The following is a 20,774-nucleotide window of genomic DNA, read 5'->3' on the forward strand; positions in this document are numbered from 1 at the left end:
TCTTTGTGGCCTCCTCTGGACCTGCTCCAACAGCTCCATGTCCCTCATGCTGGAGGCCCCAGAACTGGAGGCAATGCTGCAGGTGGGGTCTGAGCAGAGCAGAGGAGCAGAATCCCCATCTTGTCTTGTGGCTCTCATTGCTTTGGATCCAGCCCAGCACTGGCTGCCTTCTGGACTCCCAGGGACAATTGCTGGCTCATGGTGAAATAAAGCAGAAGTTGGTTTAGAGTGCTTTGTCTGCTTCTGATATGCAAGCTATGGTGATGAAAGTCTCCCAGCATTTCATCAGGTGAATAGTTACCAAGTAATTGCACTCTTGTCTGTAGTTCTGTGGGAAGCAGGATTCTGTTTAGGCTGCTAGTGTGGCTGTCAGCAATGACAGCAGCACTTCATGGTGGAGAGTGGTGTTCATTACAGTGAAGTGGTATTCAAATCATAGTGGAACACCAGCCAAACAACCGGGCCAGCAAAGACAGCTGCAGCTGAGCTAATGGCCTTTTCACAATCTTGCCATTGCTGAAAGTGTGGTCAGAAAGTGAGAGGGAGCAATCAACAGAGCTGGTGTTTTGGCACATGCTCTAAGGCTGAGTGTGGCAGGTAGAATGGAGAGCTGAGGAGATTGCAGACCCATTTGGGTCACATCTGTGGCCAGGTAATTTCTGTGGTTAAAGCATGAAACTAAGCAACAGCGACTTCTGTTGCTTACTACAGTTTAATGTATTTGTTGCCACATTTGCTGTCCTTCACCTCTAGCCTATGAGCAATTTAGAGGTGAGTGCAAATAGCCATGTAGAAGACAGCACAGTAATTGTGCTGGAATCATAGAATCAATAAGGTTGGAAAAGACCTCAGAGTTTATCAAGTCACCCATCACCTCATGACTAACTAAACCATGTCTTCAGATTGTCTGCTCACCACAGTGTGCTGTAAACACCCATCTTCCCAAACAGTGAAAGGGAGGGAAAGGGAGGGAAAGGAAAAGGAAAAGGAAAAGGAAAAGGAAAAGGAAAAGGAAAAGGAAAAGGAAAAGGAAAAGGAAAAGGAAAAGGAAAAGGAAAAGGAAAAGGAAAAGGAAAAGGAAAAGGAAAAGGAAAAGGAAAAGGAAAAGGAAAGCCTTCATTTATCAGAAAATTTTAATTTGCTTATTGGGAGGGTCTCAACTCACAGACCACAGTGGGTTTTGATCCACATCTTCCTCTACCAAGAGTCTTTATTTCCTGTGCATAAGTGATTGATAAATATTTATTCCAGGAGGATATCACAGAGGATAGACAAGGTTCTCCTGGAGGGCTGCTTACATCAGTAGCAAATGCTCTCATTTCTTTACCAGAGTAAGAGGCTATGTTTGAGTTGTTCATTAAAGTCTTCTGCCCTGGAGGAGGTGTTCTGTACTGTAAAAGTACTGCTGTATTAATGTCACAAATTAAGAAACTGTCTTACAACGAGCAGCAATTTAATAATCATATACATTTTGATCTTGAGTCCATCTGAACAAAAAGTAGGCTTCAGATCTGCTTCAGCTGTTGCTGCTTCCTGAAGAGCAGCCAGGAGAAGCTCTGGGAATGCCTTAAAACACGAAAAATGGAAGTGCTCTGCTTTTAAGAAGTGCCACAAATGTCCTCAGTCAGCTGTGGGTATTACAGAGTTTTACTAATCTTCCTGTAATGCTTGCTCCAGATGCTGCCAGCGCTAACATTTAGAGAGTGCAGAAGATGTGCTTACCTATTGGGGCCTTAAGTAGCAAGTTTTTAAGTCTGCCTATGTTTTTAATCCTCATCTTCCTGAACAAAGGGCTTTATGAGCAGCCTGCACCTGTGAATCTTTGTGCTTCCTTGTAGACTAAAATTTTATCAGTTTTTGTTTGGGGGGGAAACAGAAACATAACCTTTGTCTGTTGAGGCTTAATCCAAACTCAAGGGGTTTTGAACTGAAGAGATTCATTTTTTTCAGTATTGTATTAGTTACTCTGGTTTCTGTTCCTCACCACCCCTAAGACAATGCATTTAGGTGTGAAGAAATGATGCCTTGTGGATCAAATATCCCTGCATGACATCTACAAAAGCAGGGAGCCACCGTCACTCTGCAGGTCAGAGGAGCTGCGCTGTGTTGACACTGTGCCTGCAGCATTCGGGGCTTTGAACAAGCAAGTTCCAGAATGAGATCAGTTCCATCTGAGGAGGTTGCTGACTGAGGTAGAAAGTGCTGTGTATGCACCAGAAAACCTTACTACAGAGCTTCTAGTTGCTACCATAATTACCTTAGAGGGTGATGTCACTGCTGGAGGGCAAAGGTAGTGATAGGACTAGGGGGAATGGAATGAAGCTGGAGGTGGGGAGATTCAGGCTGGATGTGAGGAGGAAGTTCTTCCCCATGAGAGTGGTGAAACCCTGGAATGGGTTGTCCAGGGAGGTGGTTGAGGCCCTGTCCCTGGAGGTGTTTAAGACCAGGCTGGATGAGGCCCTGCCCAGCCTGATCTAGTGTGGGGTATCCCTGCCCATGGCAGGGGGGTTGGAACTAGATGATCCTTGTGGTCCCTTCCAACCCTGACTGATACTATGATACTATGATACCACTGTCAAGGCATCAGTGCTTTAAAAAATCTCTTCTTACAGAAGGAGCAAACCTGAAGAGTCCCTTTGGTTTGAAGGCTCTAAGCACATGGAAAGCTCCATCATTTTTCACTCACAGATGTTGAATTGTTTCTTTCTTGTGCTTTGTTGCAGTGCTTTTTGCTTGGGGCCAGGGTGCTTTCTAATCACAGTCTGTAGGTTTTACTAAGCAAATTGCAATATGGCTGAACCTTAGCTGGCACTTACCACTTTAACTCCACTGGAGAAGTTTTGCTTGATTTAATCACAGCAAGACAGAGTACTTTTACTGTTAGTGAGCTTCAGGACCTCCACTGCTAATGTATGTCATCTTTATTAAACATTTATTGATTCCAAAGTGACATCATCTGAACCTCTCTGTCACATTCTGTGGAACTTGTGTTCCCTGGATCCTGTCCCAAAGTGCACAGATATTTTCAGGTATGACTACCTGTTATCAACATGTGCCCCTCTGATAGAATTACTTCCTGACAGCTTCTGCTGCACCTAGAATTTATTTGCTCCTCTCCTGAAATTCTCTCTAACAACTTAGGCTTGAGTAGCATAAACCACAAAAGATGTCTCAGACACTTCACATTTCACTTTGTGTCTGGAAGTACTCTTTTTGTGAGAAATAATCCTAAAAAACACAGGCCCCATTCAACTTCTTGTGGAGTGCAGCTGACTGACTTTCTCATGCCATAAGCCCAGTTCTTACTACACATTCTCAGTCAACAGTATATCTGCACTTGGCCAGCTCCTGCCTGCCACTAATAACAGCATAACCTGTCCTTAAGTGAGAGCTGTGGCTACAACATCAGGTTACTGCTCAGCAGATGTACATTCCAGAGCTGGGGTCAGTCTTGCAGCTTGTCCTGAGCTTTACCCCATGTGAATACACTGTTGATGGTACCCGAGGTAGCTCAGGCTTGTTTCCTGGAGCTGCTCTAGCACTTCTGACTGCAGTGTGGACAATCCTTTAAGTTTTTGTGCTGAGATCTCAGAAGTACTAGCTACAGTCTGAAGCTTGAAGCTTGTACACCCAAAACATCTGATTTAAGGATAGCCTTTCATCTTCTTGCAGCTTTGCCCCAAATTGTTATACAACAAAACATCCTTACTGTGTAAGAATCATCACTTGATGATAGCATTTCCTAAAACAGATGGAAGGGAAATGTCAGGGATACTAATGAAAGCTTTTTACTGAGTGGGAAATACTCAGAATGTGGGCACCTCAGTAGCTGTCACTGCAAGAAAATGCAGTGGTATTTGGGAAGTGCTGTATTCTCACAAGGCTTTGCTGTTCTGTTTGGCTCATGCTATTTTATGTATATAGCCAGTAATATTATAGATGTGTCCACATTGAGGGCTGTAATACTGAGGGCTGATTAGTGGTAGCTGACTCAGTTGAGCCCACAGGTGTGAGTCCAAGTCAACCCAGGAGCAGTGTATTCACACTGATATGAGTGCTATGCCTGAGTGAAGAGCAGCTCCTCCTCTAGCCTTCTGCACCTCACCAGCACTCCTTTGCTTGAGCACATGATTGCTCATGGGATCTGTTATGATGAACCTGCTGTTGGCACCTGTCTGTGGAGTTGACTTGATTTTTAAAAAGGCTTCTCCATGGTAATGTAATTCACAGTATCCTCTGCAGGACTACAGGATAACAAAATCTTGATTCAGTCCTTGAAACATGTCATGATAAGCAGTGTTTTGTCTAGCAATATTGGTGCTTAACATGCTAGTTTATGACACTAGAGGAGCAATTATGGAAACACATTCCCTGCCCTTAGGAGCCTGCAATCTAACCAAAATGTATTGCACAGAAGAGATCAACATACAAAGAGCAGAGTCGTCATTTTCCTACTTTCAGTGCCTGTCTTGCTAACACAGGGGGGGTTGAACAGAGCAAGGAGTTAAAGGAGTTATTGTAAATGAAAATGAAAGGTGATGAACAGCGTGATAGCTTGAGGAATTATTGTAAGAGGGGCTCAAAGAAACCAGATTATAGGAGGGACATGATGCAGAACACAGAACAGATGCATCAGAGAAAAGATGCAGAGCAAAGGATCATTCATGACAGGGACCTCAGAAAAATAGGAAAGAATGTAGCAACTGAAAATGGATTTAATGTATTTACTCATCCATATTACCAAAGATACAGACACTGACCGAGGTCTTTTTGTTCGATGCCTGGATACGAGACAGAGCTCCCCTCAGTTTCTACTAATTTCAGTGGGAGCTGTGGTAGTGTAACTCCTTTGAAAGGCAGGCTGCAGACTTTCATTAGCTGAAGGCCAAGGTCAGAACTTTTCAGGAATAACTGCAGAATCAATATGCCCAAGTGCTGCTATGACTCTTTTTCACACAGTAATTGCAGCTTCTGCTGGCTGAAAACACTTTCCTGTGCATTGACAAAACAGCTGCTTACAAGAAGTAAGGAAATTATTGCAGATTGTGATTTTCAAGCAAGATTCATTGAGCAGGGTAAGAGAGAAGCAGAGGGCTCCATGGGAATAGGCAATACATATATATAGAAAGCATAGGCAATAGTATCCCTTCACCCCACTAGTTAAAGGATGACTAATAGTAGTGAAAACCCTACAGATGGAAACAGGAGTCAGAAGTAACTTCCTCAGCAGGATGTCTTCCTGCAGTAGTTCTCCCTGCAGCTGGTGGAGTCTTCCAGTTGCTAGGCCGCAGATACCTCAGCTCTTCACTGAATATGCTTCAGAGACTAGATTGGCCAGAGCAAACTGTTGCATATATGCAACAAAAAGGATGGCTTGATATCTGTCTTCTCTCTCTTTCATTTCCTTCCCTCCCTGTTAGATGCTTTGGTAGTCATTCCTGCCCCTGCAGCGTCCGTAGTGGTACAGGAGGTAGAGCAGTACAAGGTCCAGAATGAACAACAGGCCAACAGCAACATCGAACCCGATGAAAATGTCTGTCAAGGAAAAACAGCAGCAGGGATTTCATGAAAGGCACAGGTGTGTGTCATCTGGGATACAGAGGTAACAGTCTCATTACAGACACGTGCAATGGAATTGTGCATCAGTCTGGGCACAGGCATCAGTCTTCTGTTCATGTGCATCAGTGTGTGCCTGTGCACCAGTCTGGGCACATGCATCAATCATCTATGCTTATGCACCAGTCTGGGCACATGCATCAATCTTGTGTGCATATGCATCAGTCTGGGCACATGCATCAATCATCTGTGCCTATGCATCAGTCTGGGCACATGCATCAATCATCTGTGCTTATGCATCAGTCTGGGCACATGCATCAATCTTGTGTGCATATGCATCAGTCTGGGCACATGCATCAACCATTTGTGCATATACATCAGTCTGGGCAGATGCATCAATCTTGTGTGCATATGCATCAGTCTGGGCACATGCATCAACTGTTTGTGCATATACATCAATCTGGGCAGATGCATCAATCTTCTGTGCATGTGCATCAGCCTGGGCACATGCATCAATCTTCCGTGCATATGCATCAGTCTGGGCACATGCACCAGTCCGGGCACATGCATCAATCTTCTGTGCTTATTCATCAGTCTGGGCAGATGCATCAGTCTTCTGTGCATGTGCATCAGCCTGGGCACATGCATCAATTTGGGCATATGCATCAATCTTCCATGCATGTGCAGGCCATTTTTGTGTTGCATCTACCAAAGGTCTGATGTGTCCAACATACACAGCACCCACACCCATATTTCTGCCTGACATGTTCCACAAGTGGAGCTCTACTTTTGGCCATGGCCTATAGCTATCTCCTTATGTGAGCAAGCATGTGAGCAATAACAGGACTGCCTTCACACTGGTGGGCCAGCTGGCTTTCCCTGCCCACAGTGAGGCTGATCCACTCTTGTTAAAGGCAGACGTGTCTGTTGTGTGAAAAGTGCAAAGTCTGAAGCCACCGATACAAATTCTGCCTCTATGTCTTTGTAGAAAATACAGAGCTGTTACACTACCTTTCATTTTGTCTTTCTTCCCACATTCTTTTGCCCAATTTTCTGTAATTATGGGTGAGACTAGTTCAGCAAACTTCTCAAGTGGACAAGAAGGAGTGCATCCTGGCAGGGTGAGCAGGTAAGGATCCTTTGAGGAGTCGTTCCGGTAGAGCATTTCAATGCTGTATTGCCTGATGAATGGAATGGAATGGAATGGAATTAACCAGGTTGGAAAAGACTTTTGAGATCACTGAGTCCAACCTATCACCCAACACCATCTAATCAACTAAACCATGGCACCAAGCGCCTCATCCAGTCTCTTCCTAAACACCTTCAGTGATGGTGACTCCACCACCTCCCTGGGCAGCCCATGAACAATATTCAAAAGGTTTATTGAGGAAGGTTTTTAAAGAGATGGTTTCCTATTTAGAGACATAGGCTCTAACATCCTACTCTAGAACCTCTTCTTCAAGAATGGAAGCTTTGTGAAAGACACCTGCAAAGGCCACTTTGCCAAAGCTGGTTACGTTACTGCACAGATCACCAGTCAGCTCAGAAGGTCCTCCTGAAGGCTCCTTGAATGGCAGCAGCACCAGGTGCTGCTATGCCCACCAGTTTACCTTGAGATTTATGAGATGTCTTGGAAATTCTGCTACCATTGGAAGAATTGGGAAAATGCCTTTTAGCACTGACTTCCACCTGATCAGGCCTGTTTTCAGCTTTTCTCTCTGTCTTTCAGAGCAGACAGATACCTGCACATCCAGCACATGGGGTGTCTCCTGCTTTAGACAGAACTTTGCGCCCCTGGACTGCTCAGTGAAGTATCAGTCTAAAATGAATTCCTATCTCCTCACACTATTTGGGAGGAAAGTTATTTTGGTGCAAAGGGAAACAAAATTGCAAACACTCCTTGTTCTTGCATAGTTTAGAAGATACTTGCCCACTGCTTTCTTGGTAGAGTTCAAAGAAGTGGCAAGCAGCATATGGTGGCAGTTTGCCATTGAAAATATTGAGAGCAATCTGGAGGGCCCCAACTGTGGTGTCATGCTATTGGAAAACAAACAAACAAACAAACAAACAAACAGACAAATTCATTACTGAAAGTCAGTTAAGTCAAATATCATTAATCCAGAATAATGAGACAAGAGCAGAGAGAGAGTGGAACTCAAGATAAAACAAAACCTATGTAAATATGACCATTAAATTATATTGAGAAAAGCACCTTAACAGATTACTGCAGGCAGCAGAGTTACTGCAGTCTGTGTCTTGTACCATCTGGCAGTGTTTTGGGAGAAAGAAAGATGTGGCCCAAGTAATAAATGTAGTTTTCCAATGCCTTGTGCTACTCCTTCCTTCAGGAGTGTCTTTTGGTTCCAAGGTCAGATTAAGACAGTATAAGGAAGATCAGTTTCAAAAATAAGGCTTTACTTGGCCTCAAGGCATTAAAGCAGCAGTGGAAATTCTGGATGCACTTCTTCCTTTTAACAAACAATATAGTATGGCTAGAGACCATGTAGGCAGCAAGAAAGATTTCAGGTGTTGAGCCATTTCTGTAGGAGGAAAGACTGAATGAAGTAGGACTCTGTCTTGCAAAAGGGAAGATGGAAGAAGTGTGATAGAAAGTAGTAAATTGATGAGCGACCCAGGAGAAGTGAATAAAGAATGAGTGTTCCCTGTAGAAATGTTAGGAAGGAGCTAAATCAGTACTGAGTTTAAATAAAAAGAGTAGAGAAGATGTTTTTTTTTTCTTTTAACAGGCAAGCCATCACCACAGGATGTTGCAGAGGACAGAAGTATAAATGCACTTAAAAAGTGGCCAGATAAATTGAGGGAAGAAAGTCTGTCAAGATCTATTAAACAGAGAGATTGTCTTTCAGGAAGTCCCTAAGCCACAGGCTGCTGGAAGGTTGTAGCAAGGGAAGCAACGCTCTGTGCTGGCATTGTTCTCATTCTGCCCTGCTGCTGGCCATTATTAGGGACAGGATAATGAATGAGCCAAGCGGATCTTGGTCTGACCCAAGTGGCCCTCTTCATCCTTGAAATAAAACCCAAAAGAATCCACAGCTCTGTCACCTTTTTGCAAGCAGAGGAAGGGGTTGGAGGCACAGCTGGAGTTCTGCTAGGTGCCAGCATTTCTGGAGCGCTCAAGGAAAGATGCAACTTCTAGAAGCTGCACCATTAAACTGCAGGGGAAATGGATGATAACATGCATGGTTCTCTTTACCAAATACAGTTTGAAACTGAGGTGAGATCTGTGCTCCTGCTGCCTTCTTGTACTGGCTGGTGTTCAATTTCTTAGCTGAACTGTACTACATTAGATTATTCCTTCATTTAACTTGCTGATTGTTCTCCTTAAGAGAGTAAAATCAAAGCAAAATTAATGAAAGATGAAAATACTCACTGCAGAGTAGACCTCCATTTTTCTCTGTTTTGAAGAATTGGCAGCTTGTTTAATGCTATTCAAAATAGTATTCACAAGGACACCTTAAAAATATGGGAAAGAGAAAGAGGAAGATGAAGATTAACATTTGCATAGAAACCAAAGAGGCAAAATATTTTGAGTACCAAACAGCAGATATCTGTTCAGTCTGTTTAGTCCCAACAAGTCACACACCATACACTGTCCTTCTCCAGACCAGAGAAGCACATGAGATGAGGGCAGCAGAAATTCCCTGCAGCAGTCTCTACCATTCTGGGGAACTGCTATGCCCATGGGCACTAGAAAAGCCCAGCACACGTGGTTCCAAGTCAAGGCTCTGTATCAACAGTTCTGCATGTGTAAGGTGACAGGGTGCTGCACAATCATCATCTCCTCCTCCCTGAGGGCTGTGCACTTTGTGACTTACCTCCTTGAAGTCGTGATTTCTCTTCTGTTTTGTAAAGGCCAAATAGTGATAACAAGGCCAACTCTGCCAGCTTTTCCATCTTGTCAATGACATCTTTGGTGGCCCATCCAGGGAGAGTGTAATTGTGAATACCCTAGGGAGAAAGGAAAACAAAAGGATTGGGTTTTCTTCTGCTGGTCTGTGTCATCCTATTGCCTAGCATCATACTACTGTTTCAGAGACAGTCCTGCAATTCCTGCTCAGGGTGGTTTCACTCACCACCATGCCTCAAGTCACACTGTGTGGGAATGGGGACCAACCTGAAGTGAGTGAACAGAAGAGGGGAACACCTGTGTGAAAGTGATCCCTTGTAGGTACCATGTGTTCTTACTATAAAGACATGTCTTTTGTTCTGCTAGTGTGAGAGACCACAGATGTGTTCTCTTCCTTTCCTGTGGATCTTCACACTATCACCTTGCTCATTTCCACACAGTTGCCCAGATACCAGTTCCATCAGTAGCCATTTCCAGACACCTGTTCCTTGCTATTCCTGTAGAAGTAAGAGTGTCCCACAGGATGTAAGTGCCTCAGCACTTTGTGTGTTGCCAATACTGACTGGGGCAAATGGAATCACATCCCATACTTGGGGCCAGTCTGCTTTTATTCACCAGCAGCAATCATCATCTAATTTTCTAACTGATAGATCATATTCTTACCTCTCATTTTCAACATCTAAGTATTTTGATGTTTACCTGTTGATAGATTAAAGCAAATAATTTCATTTTCCTGTTAAAAATCATAAATATGTCCTAGGCAACATGCTCAAATAATTCTACACCAGCATATTGGGAAGGAAAATGAGGGAATAAAGGGAATAGATTTTGGTACCAGCGCTTCAGGATACAACACCAAATGACAACAATAGTTTCCCATGCTGTAAACCATGTTTTGGGGCTCTCTTTTACCAATGCACTAAATTAGAACTTAGATTCAAATTAAAAGCTAATAATAATCCAAGAGAGAAGGCAACTCATTCCTTTGAAGCCACAATGCCATGGTTGAACTTGAGCTCTATTCTTTCCCAACCTCTAATGCCTCATTGTTACCTCGCAGTGCAGAGTGTCATACGTATTCCAGAGCTGGAAGTTGTCCAGGATTTTAAGATGGTTTAGTTCAAGCCCTGTGTTAACTGCCATTGTTTGTAAAAAATCCTGGGGAAAATAAAGTGAGGAGTGAATACACATGGAACACACATGCATGTAGCATCATTGCACTCAGCCTGGCAGCACTGCACTGCTTGATTTTACACAGGTGGAACCTTTGTAGCAGAAGATTTTAGCTGCAGATTTCATGTGGTAAGCATTTCAAGGTACTGATCTCTTTCACACATCGCTTTTTGTCAGCCTTGCTATGGGTAAGTCCGGTGATTGCTGTGCTGCACTCTCCTCTCCCTCTTCTGACTGCTCCAGGAGGCTACCTCAGTTATCTCAAGCCTTCACATGTAAGGAAGGTGTGACCGTTTGAGGCAGTGCCTTTAACAAAGGGACACCATGGCCGAATGTTTTGTTAACAAGACAGGTCTAAACTAATTTCATTGGTGGAGAAGCAGAAGCACTGCCTTAGGTTTTGATTCCCAGTGGGACTTGTCTCAGTCTTGTCTTGCACTTTCTCCTTCCCGCAGCTCACAGCTTCTGGGCTTTTGGCCAGACTGACCTTGGAAAAAGATAAGGCCACTGCTAACCCACTTGCTCTAACCATATAACTGCTTTTAATTAACAATTGCTCCTTTTTCTCTCTTTCTAACCCTCTCTGGGGAAAAGGGGAGAGAAGGGGGGTACAGGTCCTGGGGAACCCTCCTCAGTACAGGAGGGAATCTCATTTCTGTGTTACTTTGTTGTATATTTTTGTATATATTGCAAATACTGTAAATTCTGTACACGAACCTGCATTTCCTAAACTGCTTTGTAAATATAGCACATTCCTTTGCTAATCCAGCTGTGGTTTTTTTTTTTCCCTTTCAATTTTCTTCCCTTTACTTACAGGGGGCGGAAGAAGGCTTTGCGGCCTTCCCCTTCAACCCTCAACAGAAGGGGAAGGCACTAAGAGGAAAGGAGCATGAGAAAAAGATGAGGAGAAAATAGAAAATTAGAGAGAGATGAGGCAAAAAAGAAATTGAAAAGCTAGGTTTTCCTCCTGCCATTGGAGGGGAGCTGAATATCAAAGTAATAGTTTCACCACAATTCAACATGTGGATTCTTGCTATATGCCACCACAGAAAAATAAAAGGAGTCCTTAGTATGCCTTATTCCTGTGTGAACTGTTTCATAGCAGCAGCTGAGAGGATAGCTGTGGAGTCATCATAGTATCATAGTATCATTCAGGGTTGGAAGGGACCACATGGATCATCTAGTTCCAGCCCCCCTGCCATGGGCAGGGACACCCCACACTAGATCAGGCTGGACAGAGCCTCATCCAGCCTTGGTCTTAAACACCTCCAGGGATGGGGCCTTGGCCACCTCCCTGGACAACCCATTCCAGGGTTTCCCCACTCTCATGGGGAAGAACCTCCTCCTCACATCTAGCCTGAATCTCCCCACCTCCAGCTTCATTCCATTCCCCCTAGTCCTATCACTACCTGAGATCCTGAGAAGTCCTTCCCCAGCCTTCCTGTAGCCCCCTTCAGATACTGGAAGGCCACAATTAGGTCACCTCGGAGCCTTCTCTTCTGCAGACTGAACAGCCCCAACTCCTTCAGTCTGTCCTCATAGGAGAGGTGTTCCAGCCCTCTGATCATCCTTGTGGCCCTTCTCTGGACACCTTCCAGCACCTCCACATCCCTCTTGTAATAGGGGCTCCAGAACTGGACACAGTACTCCAGGTGGGGTCTCACCAGGGCTGAGTAGAGGGGGAGGATCACCTCCCTTGCCCTGCTGGCCACACTTCTCCTGATGCAGCCCAGGATCTGATTGGCTTTGCAGGCTGCAAGTGCACACTGAGAGCTCATGTTGAGCTTTTGGTCCACCAGCACCCCCAAGTCTCTCTCCTCAGGGCTGCTTTCCAGCCAGTTACTGCCCAGCCTGTATTTGTGCCTGGGATTGCCTCGACCCAGGTGCATTCTTCCCTTCCCCACTGCAGGTGAGTGAGGCTGACCAGAGCAGTTGAGCCAGCAGCATGTCAGAAATTCCTTTAGGAAGATGTTTACAGATCAGTAGACCTGAGTTATATGCAGCTCTAACTAGCCTGAAAAAAATGACTGTTAGATTCATAGTTGTAAATATTAATATAGAGAAGTACAAGACATGAGCCTCAAACACACTTTTTGACCATATTGGCCCAGAATGCTGATTTAAAGGGAGTCCTCACAGTTTTGGCAAACTGCTTTAAGCAAAAGGAAATAATGCAATTCCATAACTGCTCCAGCTGAATTACTTTCCTCCTTCTCAGATTGTGTTTCCTTTCTGCTTTGTCTTACCATGTATGGTTGTATTCTGGTTTGAAATTCATTAGATGTTTGTGTTTCATTCTGAAGCTCATCAAAGCGTGGACAGTCAGGCAGAGGAAAATGCAGCCTCTGAAACAGGAGAAGTGAAACTTGAAGTAGTTGTAGAATTAATCAGCACAGTTCTAGATGTTCTGGTGGTGCTGCTGGAATGTTTGTTAGAAAGAGTGAGGCCCATGCTACAGCATGAGTTTGTGTCATTTGACTTTATTATGAGTGGATTGTGGATGTGTAAAGAGCTCTGCTCTGTCCTGGGGTGAACGTTAGCAGACTGCCCTTCCAGTGCCTCTTTGCTTTTTGGTTTGGCAGCAGGAAGTTTGCAGCAGCCAGCCACAGATACCAGCACACTTGCGCTGGGATTGCCAGGGCTCCATTTTTGCCTCTAACAGAAGCACACTGGAGGGTGAAGGCTCAAAGCTACAGCATGAAACTAGGGAATGTTGTTTAATGACACAATAACAAATGTTTCTTTTGCTCTGTGGCTTAATTATCGCCCTCTGTGTATAATTAATTAAGCCACTCCCTTTGGCCTCATTAAGCAGTACTGTTGCCTGTCAGGTCTTGATAGATCTCAGTGGCTGACAAATAAACTGTGATTAGGGCTTTTCACTAGACTCTATTTGGTGTCAATTTCCCCCTTTGTGTTGCTTAGGACTTGAAAATAGCTCCGCCAGCTGCTTCGACTAACAAAAGGAACTATATTTTTTCCAGGCGGTTTGCATATTTAACCGCGATTTTGAGCTGCCTCAGAGGTGTGTTTCAGTGCAATGTCAGCTCCTGAACCAGCTGCAGAAGTGATGAGGTTCAAGAGATTCCTAACAAATGAGCTTGCCTTCTCCAAAGAGGGCATTGCTCTGCACCCTGATTCCCTTCCGGGCAATGAGGGTTTACGTGGCCAAGCTCTGTCCACTTTGGTGCTTTAGTGTTCTGGTGAAGGATGCTCCCCTGCTGTCTCACGTTTAAGTAACAGTGGCAGCATTCTCCTCTGTCGAGGGACAGAGGCCAAGTTTAAGCTGAATCACATTGTGCTTAATTACATTTGTGGAGCCCCATTCTGTTTGTAGCAATGGCAGTGGGAGGAAGGTACAGTCACCCCTAAGGACAGAGTTCATCTTTTGATGTTGGTGACTGGGCAGGCAGCTATTTAGCAGGGGCTTTGTGTACCTTTTCTTACAGTCACCTTTTGTCCTCAAAGGCAAAATGAAGTTGGCCTTTCTGCCACTGCACTCAGTAACTTCTTGTCCTTGTTCCAGTGTTCCTCACGCGGTTCTTGTTACAGCAGCCAGTGAAATTAAACTCTAAATCCAAGTCAGAGAGAGCTAGGTGCAGTAAAACTTCTACAAGACCTAATATTTGGGCAGGTCTGCTCTTATTATGAGTCACAAGGCAAGTGCTAGGCTTTCATCAAATGTTTGTGTGGCACTGAGCATAAAAGGGCCCTCGTCTGTAATTAGGGTGCCTAAGTGCTACCAGAATAAGGAATTGAGAGGTCATTTCCATGGCTGGTGACAATTGCATTCCTTGAATAAGCTACGGAGCAAACCTGCCAGGGAGAGCAGGGCTGGCTTGCTGCTTGGTGCTTACAAAAGAACTTTTCTCTGTAGATGCTTAGAGCAACATGCTGGGGCTTGCAGAATATGGCAGTGTGGGTGACAGTTCAGGTGGGCTGCAACTATAGGAGGAGGATTTTCAGGCAGCTGTTACAGCTGACCTGTGACATACTTGTCAGCCAGTAGCTGCAGTTGCTGTTTTCTATTAGATTGAACTCAAAAGGAATAGAAAATGGGGGGTTTGTAGCTTTTTTTCCTCCCTTTTCTGCTTCAGGGCAAGTTTAAGGCATAGGAAGTGTGCAGCCAGTACTCACCCGGTCTGTGGATTTCTGCAAAGTGTGAACTGGAATGGGTTGCCAGAGAAGCTCAGGGTTCCAAATCTGGCTGCTGGTAGGTGGGAAGAGGCCAGAAAGGTACGACTGGGCACTCATAATGGTGCGATCATAATCTGTGCTTTGGATGTAGAACTGAAGAGAGAATGTCAAAGAGTTAAAAATAAACAATAAGAATAATGAGGTCATTTTATCCAACTGGCCAAGCCTACCTTCTTGATTTCAGTTTTGTGTTTCTGCATAATGTCCAAAGAGTGAAGCCCTAATTCAGCTTGCTAGGGTCCTACTTAGCCTGCATAAATGGAATTACCAAAGCATCTTTCCAACCTAAATGATTCTACGGTTCCATGATCTATCTACTACACCTCAGGAGTGGAGGCACTTAAAAGCCTGAAACCTCTCTTGAGGTTTCTGGCTGTTAAGTGACAAACCTCTGGTCTTTTATGCCTTCCCACCAACACATCCCTCAGGTGTAGACCACAACGGCAGGAGTGTCTTCCCCACGGGGCAAACACACCTCAACAGCTGTTAGATCTGTCTTGCATGAGGAGAAGCGTGTGAGCATGGCCCACCAGGTGGCTGAGATGAAAGTTAGACTTTAGCCTCATGTTCTGCCTGACTTTCAGAAATGTTTTTCTATTCCCTGAAGTTTTCCACTCACAAAGCAATTATAGTGATGTGCTTTTTGTCTGGCATGAGCCTGCAGCTCTTTTGTGCCAGAGGAATGCCCTGCAGAGCCCTGTGCCACGTACCTCTTGGCGGATGTAGGTGCTGTTCAGGAAGCTGGAGTATCTGCTCCTCGTGTACTGGCCGAGCTCAAAGAGCTGCTGCATTCCAGTCTGCCAGGCAAGCACACAGATGATCGTTAGGCTGGAGTGACTGGAGAATGGCAATGTGATGTTTCTGTTGTTTCAGGAGCCAGCTCTCAAGTCACCGGTAAGCATTTCTGCAATGCACTCTGGGTGTGGTAGATGATCTGGAGTGCTTGACAGGAACACTCCTGCCTAACCCTGAGAGAATGATGCATTCTGAAATGCTGAGGCTCCATCCTTTCCTCTGCTCCAGGAAAGGCAGCGAGCCTGATTCCATGCAAACATTAGGGGACACAGTCTCAAGCTGCGCCAGGGGAGGTTTAGACTCGAGGTGAGGAGAAAGTTCTTCACCGAGCGAGTCATTCGTCATTGGAACGGGTTGCCCAGGGAGGTGGTGGAGTCATCGACCCTGGAGGTGTTCAAGAGGAGATTGGACGTGGCACTTGGTGCCATGGTCTAGTCATGGGGTCTGTGTTGATAGGTTGGACTCGATGATCCTCGAGGTCTTTTCCAACCTAAGTTATACTGTGATACTGTGATACTGTGTAAACTGTTCCAGCAGTGCTGTAGTTCTGTAGATGCTCCTGGAGCTGCTGGTGCTCAGCAGTGTTCTTAGCAGTGTATGTCAGCTGGTGACAGCTGGGGTAGGATGATTGCTAACATCGTGTTAGTTAGTGTCATTACTGAAAAAATGCCTGTGAATGCTATGGCTCACACCAGCCAGCCCGACTTGGGATGGGCTAATACACAGAAAACCAGCTGCTCACTTCCTCTTCAGTAGCACACAGAAGTTCTTCTAAGCAAGCCGACATACCTTGGTAAGCTGTCCAAATCCCTGGGGCCATTCGCTTTCCTTGTGCGGATCGGTGGGGAAGGTGATGATCGGCGTTCGGTCCCCGTGCCGGAATACCTAACAAACATCACCGACAAACCCTTGGGTCAGGAACTGTTAGCCCCCTTTGTCACTTAGCTAGAGGGCAAGCACACCTGATGCTTCTTCTACCTAGACAAGAAATCTGAAGTTTTGACATCCAGTCAGTGTCTGATGTGCTTAGGGGAATATTTCATTCTTTAGCTGGAGAATGTCAGTGGCTGCTTTTTTCTCAGCTTATGTTTGATTTCTCAATCTTTCTAAGATACAAAGATGAAAAACTATAAACATCTACCCTGTCAGCTTATTTGATGTTTGTTAATACTTTTACATACCCATAGCAAAATCCTTTTTGGAAGTCTGCAGGATTTTTTTGTGTGTTGCATTGAGTATGAAGAAAGAGTTTGGTGGAAAGAGGTCTTGGATACTGCAGCATGGCATGGGCAGTATCAGTGGGATACACTCAACTATATGGCTTTTACAAAAGAGATCTTTAATGAGCCTTTTCCTGTTTTTTATTCCAACCAACAGAAAATGCCAACACTAAATCAAATAGTTAGAAAAACTCTGAAGTCCTCCCCCATGGTTTAGAAAAATGAGGTCCAGAAAAGTTTCCCATGAAAGGAAATGCTGGGATACAAATTCACAGGGCTCCAGACAGCCCTCAGGGATGCTGATCCAAACTGTCCCAAACCCCACTTTGTTTGTGTCAGAGTTCACACAGCCAGCCAGGTTCCTGCCTGGGCACGAATGAGTCCAGCGGCAGCGTGGAAGCATAGTGCATTTGTGCCTGAAGTGGCATGTGTTCCAGGAGACCTCCCTGCTAAACAGCTGGATTGTAATGAGTGCTCTCACAAGCCCCATTAAGCCACATCACTCTTGCCCCAGCACCCAAGGGCTTTGCACACGCTGGTCAGTTTGCCACTCCCCCTGAGGAGGTGCTCTGTGTTTATGTTTTCCCAAGTAAACACAAGCAGCATGGCTTCATGTTTTAATTACAGCTAACACCCTTCTGTGCACACCAGGGCTGGGAAATGCTGCCCTTTGGAGTCAAATCCAATTGGGTTTCTCCCTCTGTTTTCTGCAACAGTCAACAAGGTTTGCTAGGGAAGCTATTGCCACTAGAACTGTGTGGAAAGCTGCCCATTATTTGCCTGCTTTGCTAGTGGAGTTTGACTGAAGACGTGGCCACCCTGAGTATTTCTCAGCAAAGCAGTGGGGTTTGTTCACCATTACCACCAGCATGTTGATCAACATGAAACTGCACTGTTTCAAAGGAACAAAAACCCATAGATTTTTCCTGAGTTCAAGTCCAGCAAAGTCCATAAAATCCTTCTTCCATGTTTCATCTTTGCTCCTCTATGCAATTTTAATTCTGCACATGTCCTTTTTTTACTAATGGGTAACCTCATCCTGCTAGGGAAATGAAATGTAGTGCCTTGCTCCTTGGTAGGTATTTCTCAACACTTAGCATCTGGGGGTTGTGAAAAGGAGTTAATCCTTCAGATTAATTTTAAAAATATGGCTGCTGCTGCTGCCTTAATTACTCTTGGCCTACAGAACATGGCAGGATGAGAGAAAAGGAACAAGGAGGCATCACAAAAGGTGAAAAGATGCTAGAGATCAAGAAGGAAGAATGTACCCAGACAGTACCCACCCGCTTGCTGTATTCATTTCAGCACTTCTGTCTGAAATGCTTCAGCTCCCTTGGCTCTCAAAAGCAGTAGATGTGACCAAACACTTTCTCCTTCAACTCTAATGCAGCTTGAACCTGGTTTGGTGTCTGGGTCATCTCTGTGATTTTGTGAGTGGAATCATTTCAGATCAAAATGACCACATGGCTGAGACCCTGGGCAGTATTTGCTTCCATCATTGTCAGGTGAAAAACTGCTGTGGAGGAGAGGAGGGGCACTGAGAACATGGCCTGTATGTGACATATTAATTCAGAAATGCCTGCCTTGATGAATTATCTGTCTCTCAGTAATAGTGAGACTCTTCCAGACATGTTTCTTGACAGACTTAACTTCAAACAGAAATAGTTCTTATTTTGAAAACAGCCATGGGGATGAAGAAACCGGAGAGCAATGGAAGCAGTCAGGGTGCCAATTCAGGGAAAACACAGATGCATAACTGCTGAGCATGTTTAGGCAAGGTTTCAAATGGCTTGGCTTGATTAGAAAAACAGATAAGATGCTCAGTCAACACTTCCTGTCCTGAGTTAGAAGAGAGACAGTGGTGAATCACAGAACCCCAGAAACCACACCTCTTTGTGTATATGATGTGTGAAGTGAGTGCCTGTGTGGAGGCAGAACTTACAGGGCAGGACTTCTTTATACAGAGGCACTCAATATTTCATTTCTGCCTTGAGTACCCAATGGTCCTATGTATGCCATGTTTTCTTCTCCTATGTCTAGTTTAAATTCAGTGCCCAGGAATTATGGTGAAGGCTAATGTTACATGTGAGAAAGAGAACTAGGATAGCATTTTGACAAATTGGCTTGAATTAGAGCTTGTCAGCCAAAGAGAATTGTGGCCAATAGTCAAAATACTTGGAGTCAGCATAAAGATGGAGATCACAAGGAGAGAGCAAGACAGCTTCCCAGAGCACAGCATAACTCTAGAAGAGAGAGGAAGGGAACATTTGTGTGATTTTTCTTCCTCACAGATGTATTTTGCACTGTGCAGTTCTGCTAAGAAAGTTTTCAAGAGTAGTTCTGAGACATTTTCCCCATTCAGCAATACTCCCAGGTGAACACATAGCAACTCATAGAGTACAGCTGGAAGGTGGCATTGAGTTCTTTCAGAAAGGTGCCTTCTAGACTTACCTCAAATATAGCTATACTCTCACGATAGGCCATTGTATCAATGAAATGTTCTGAGGCCAGTTCCTAAGCTATTTGTTTCTGCTAGCAGAAATTGTCTTGCCGTGAAAAATCCAACAGTGAGTTCAGAAGGCAAATTTCAGCTGAACACACAGAAAGTGTGCTGTGAGGAAACAATCTTATCTAGAGCTGGATGGTATGTTTTGGACACAGTACTTCTGTCTGCTATCTGCACATGCCCAGAATTTCTGAAATAGAGAAAGGTGGAAGGAGAAGGTCTGAAAATTCCAGGTTGTGAATGTGAATTCTGACTGCCACGACCTTGGGCTGAAGTAGCCCTTTAGACTGACTGTCAGTGTCACTTACTGAAAAGAAAGGCATTAGAATGAAAAAGTCTGTGATGCAGCCTTCACCACCCAAACTGTCTCACTGCATTAATCTCTTTTACCTGAGGTACTGGGCCCAGCAGAGCCTGGCAGTGGCCCGATTCAGCCTGCCTGCAGTGACTGCAGCACCTGTCTCACAGCTCTACATTAAAAGGCTTACTGCAGTTTCTCAGAGCTCTGCTGTGCCAGTTCAGTTATTCTGAAACAGAAAATACTTTTGGATTTGTGGTAACTTCTGTAACTTCATGGGCTTCAGCCCCAAGTGCAGAGGAGGCCACCATCGGCTGCTCTCAGACTGTGCCAGCTAAAGGAAGGAATGGCAGGAAAGCTTAGAGGGCAGATTGTCCCCTGCGCTGTGCACCTGTCACAGAGCTGAGCTCTTCATTTGACTTGGAATAATGCCTACGTGTTAGGAGATGAAAATTCTTTTAACTAGAGGCTGTTTCTTCCTCTCGAAGTAAAGTCTTTAGACCCAGTAAGCCAAGGGGCAGCCATCTGAAAAGCAGCACAGCAGCTACACACCTTGGTTGGTTTGCCAGCTATACCACGCTCCCTGCGCTCCCCGCACCAGTATGCAAAGCAGATCTACTTACTGCAACCACAAACTTCAGTTCTCTCTCTGCAGAGGTCTGCTCAAGCAGAACGAGGATCACAGGAAAAGACAAGCAGAGGATCCTGGATGGGCTGGAAAGCCACATCGCTCCCCTCCTGTCAGAGAAGGCAAAAGGTTTGGCTCCAGCAGCAGCTTAGGCTGAGCAGCCACACTCAGGTTGCACTTCCCAAGTGGGCGGAACTGCTGCCGGTGAATTTCACATCCCAGAGGAATGTTGTGTGACTACGCAACAAATTGCATCGCCCATTGTTTCCAGATCACTGTTTACATTCTGCTCAATCACAGCATCGTTCAGTTTCTTTTTCTGCTGATTTTTTTTCTCATTTGGAGGGTAAGTTTGAGGCTAAAACGTGAAGGAGTTGCTAAGCGTTCCCAGTGTTTCCACCTACCTGTTGTGTTTCCATTCTCAGGGCTGGGAACTTTCCCAGGCTACAGTACGGCCATGGGGACAAACTCAGAGCCAAGAGCCCCGCAATACTGTTTCTTTATACTGTTCAGCTCATCTTCTATTCAGCTTC

At 44.9% G+C, this 20,774-nt stretch overlaps 1 protein-coding gene across 1 annotated transcript; it reads right to left on the reverse strand.

Moving 5' to 3' along the window:
- Positions 1 to 4,697: 4,697 nt before the first annotated feature.
- Positions 4,698 to 20,412, reverse strand: LOC137448375 (prostatic acid phosphatase-like). Its single transcript, XM_068152865.1, has 11 exons — positions 20,237 to 20,412; positions 16,379 to 16,474; positions 15,505 to 15,591; positions 14,735 to 14,887; positions 12,844 to 12,942; positions 10,478 to 10,582; positions 9,393 to 9,525; positions 8,948 to 9,030; positions 7,487 to 7,593; positions 6,568 to 6,737; positions 4,698 to 5,535 (listed from the first exon to the last, which is right to left on the reverse strand). Exons 1-11 carry the CDS (start codon positions 20,339 to 20,341, stop codon positions 5,417 to 5,419), a joined length of 1,257 nt encoding a protein of 418 aa, XP_068008966.1. The 5' UTR covers positions 20,342 to 20,412; the 3' UTR covers positions 4,698 to 5,416.
- Between the last annotated feature and the right edge of the window lie 362 nt (positions 20,413 to 20,774).

The sequence above is a fragment of the Melanerpes formicivorus genome, unplaced genomic scaffold (assembly GCF_026170545.1).
Source record: "Melanerpes formicivorus ecotype bairdi unplaced genomic scaffold, bMelFor1.0.p_v2 SCAF_24, whole genome shotgun sequence".
NCBI classification, from domain to species: Eukaryota; Metazoa; Chordata; class Aves; order Piciformes; family Picidae; genus Melanerpes; species Melanerpes formicivorus.

Bases quoted from the DNA above. Each gene is read 5' to 3' on its own strand.
- LOC137448375 (XM_068152865.1), bottom strand. From the start codon at position 20,341: ATGTGGCTTTCCAGCCCATCCAGGATCCTCTGCTTGTCTTTTCCTGTG. The intron at 10,583-12,843 runs GTAAGACAAAGC...TATTTTCCCCAG, and splicing joins CCAGAATACAACCATACATG to GATTTTTTACAAACAATGGC. The intron at 6,738-7,486 runs GCAAGTATCTTC...TCCATTCATCAG, and splicing joins CTCTACCAAGAAAGCAGTGG to GCAATACAGCATTGAAATGC.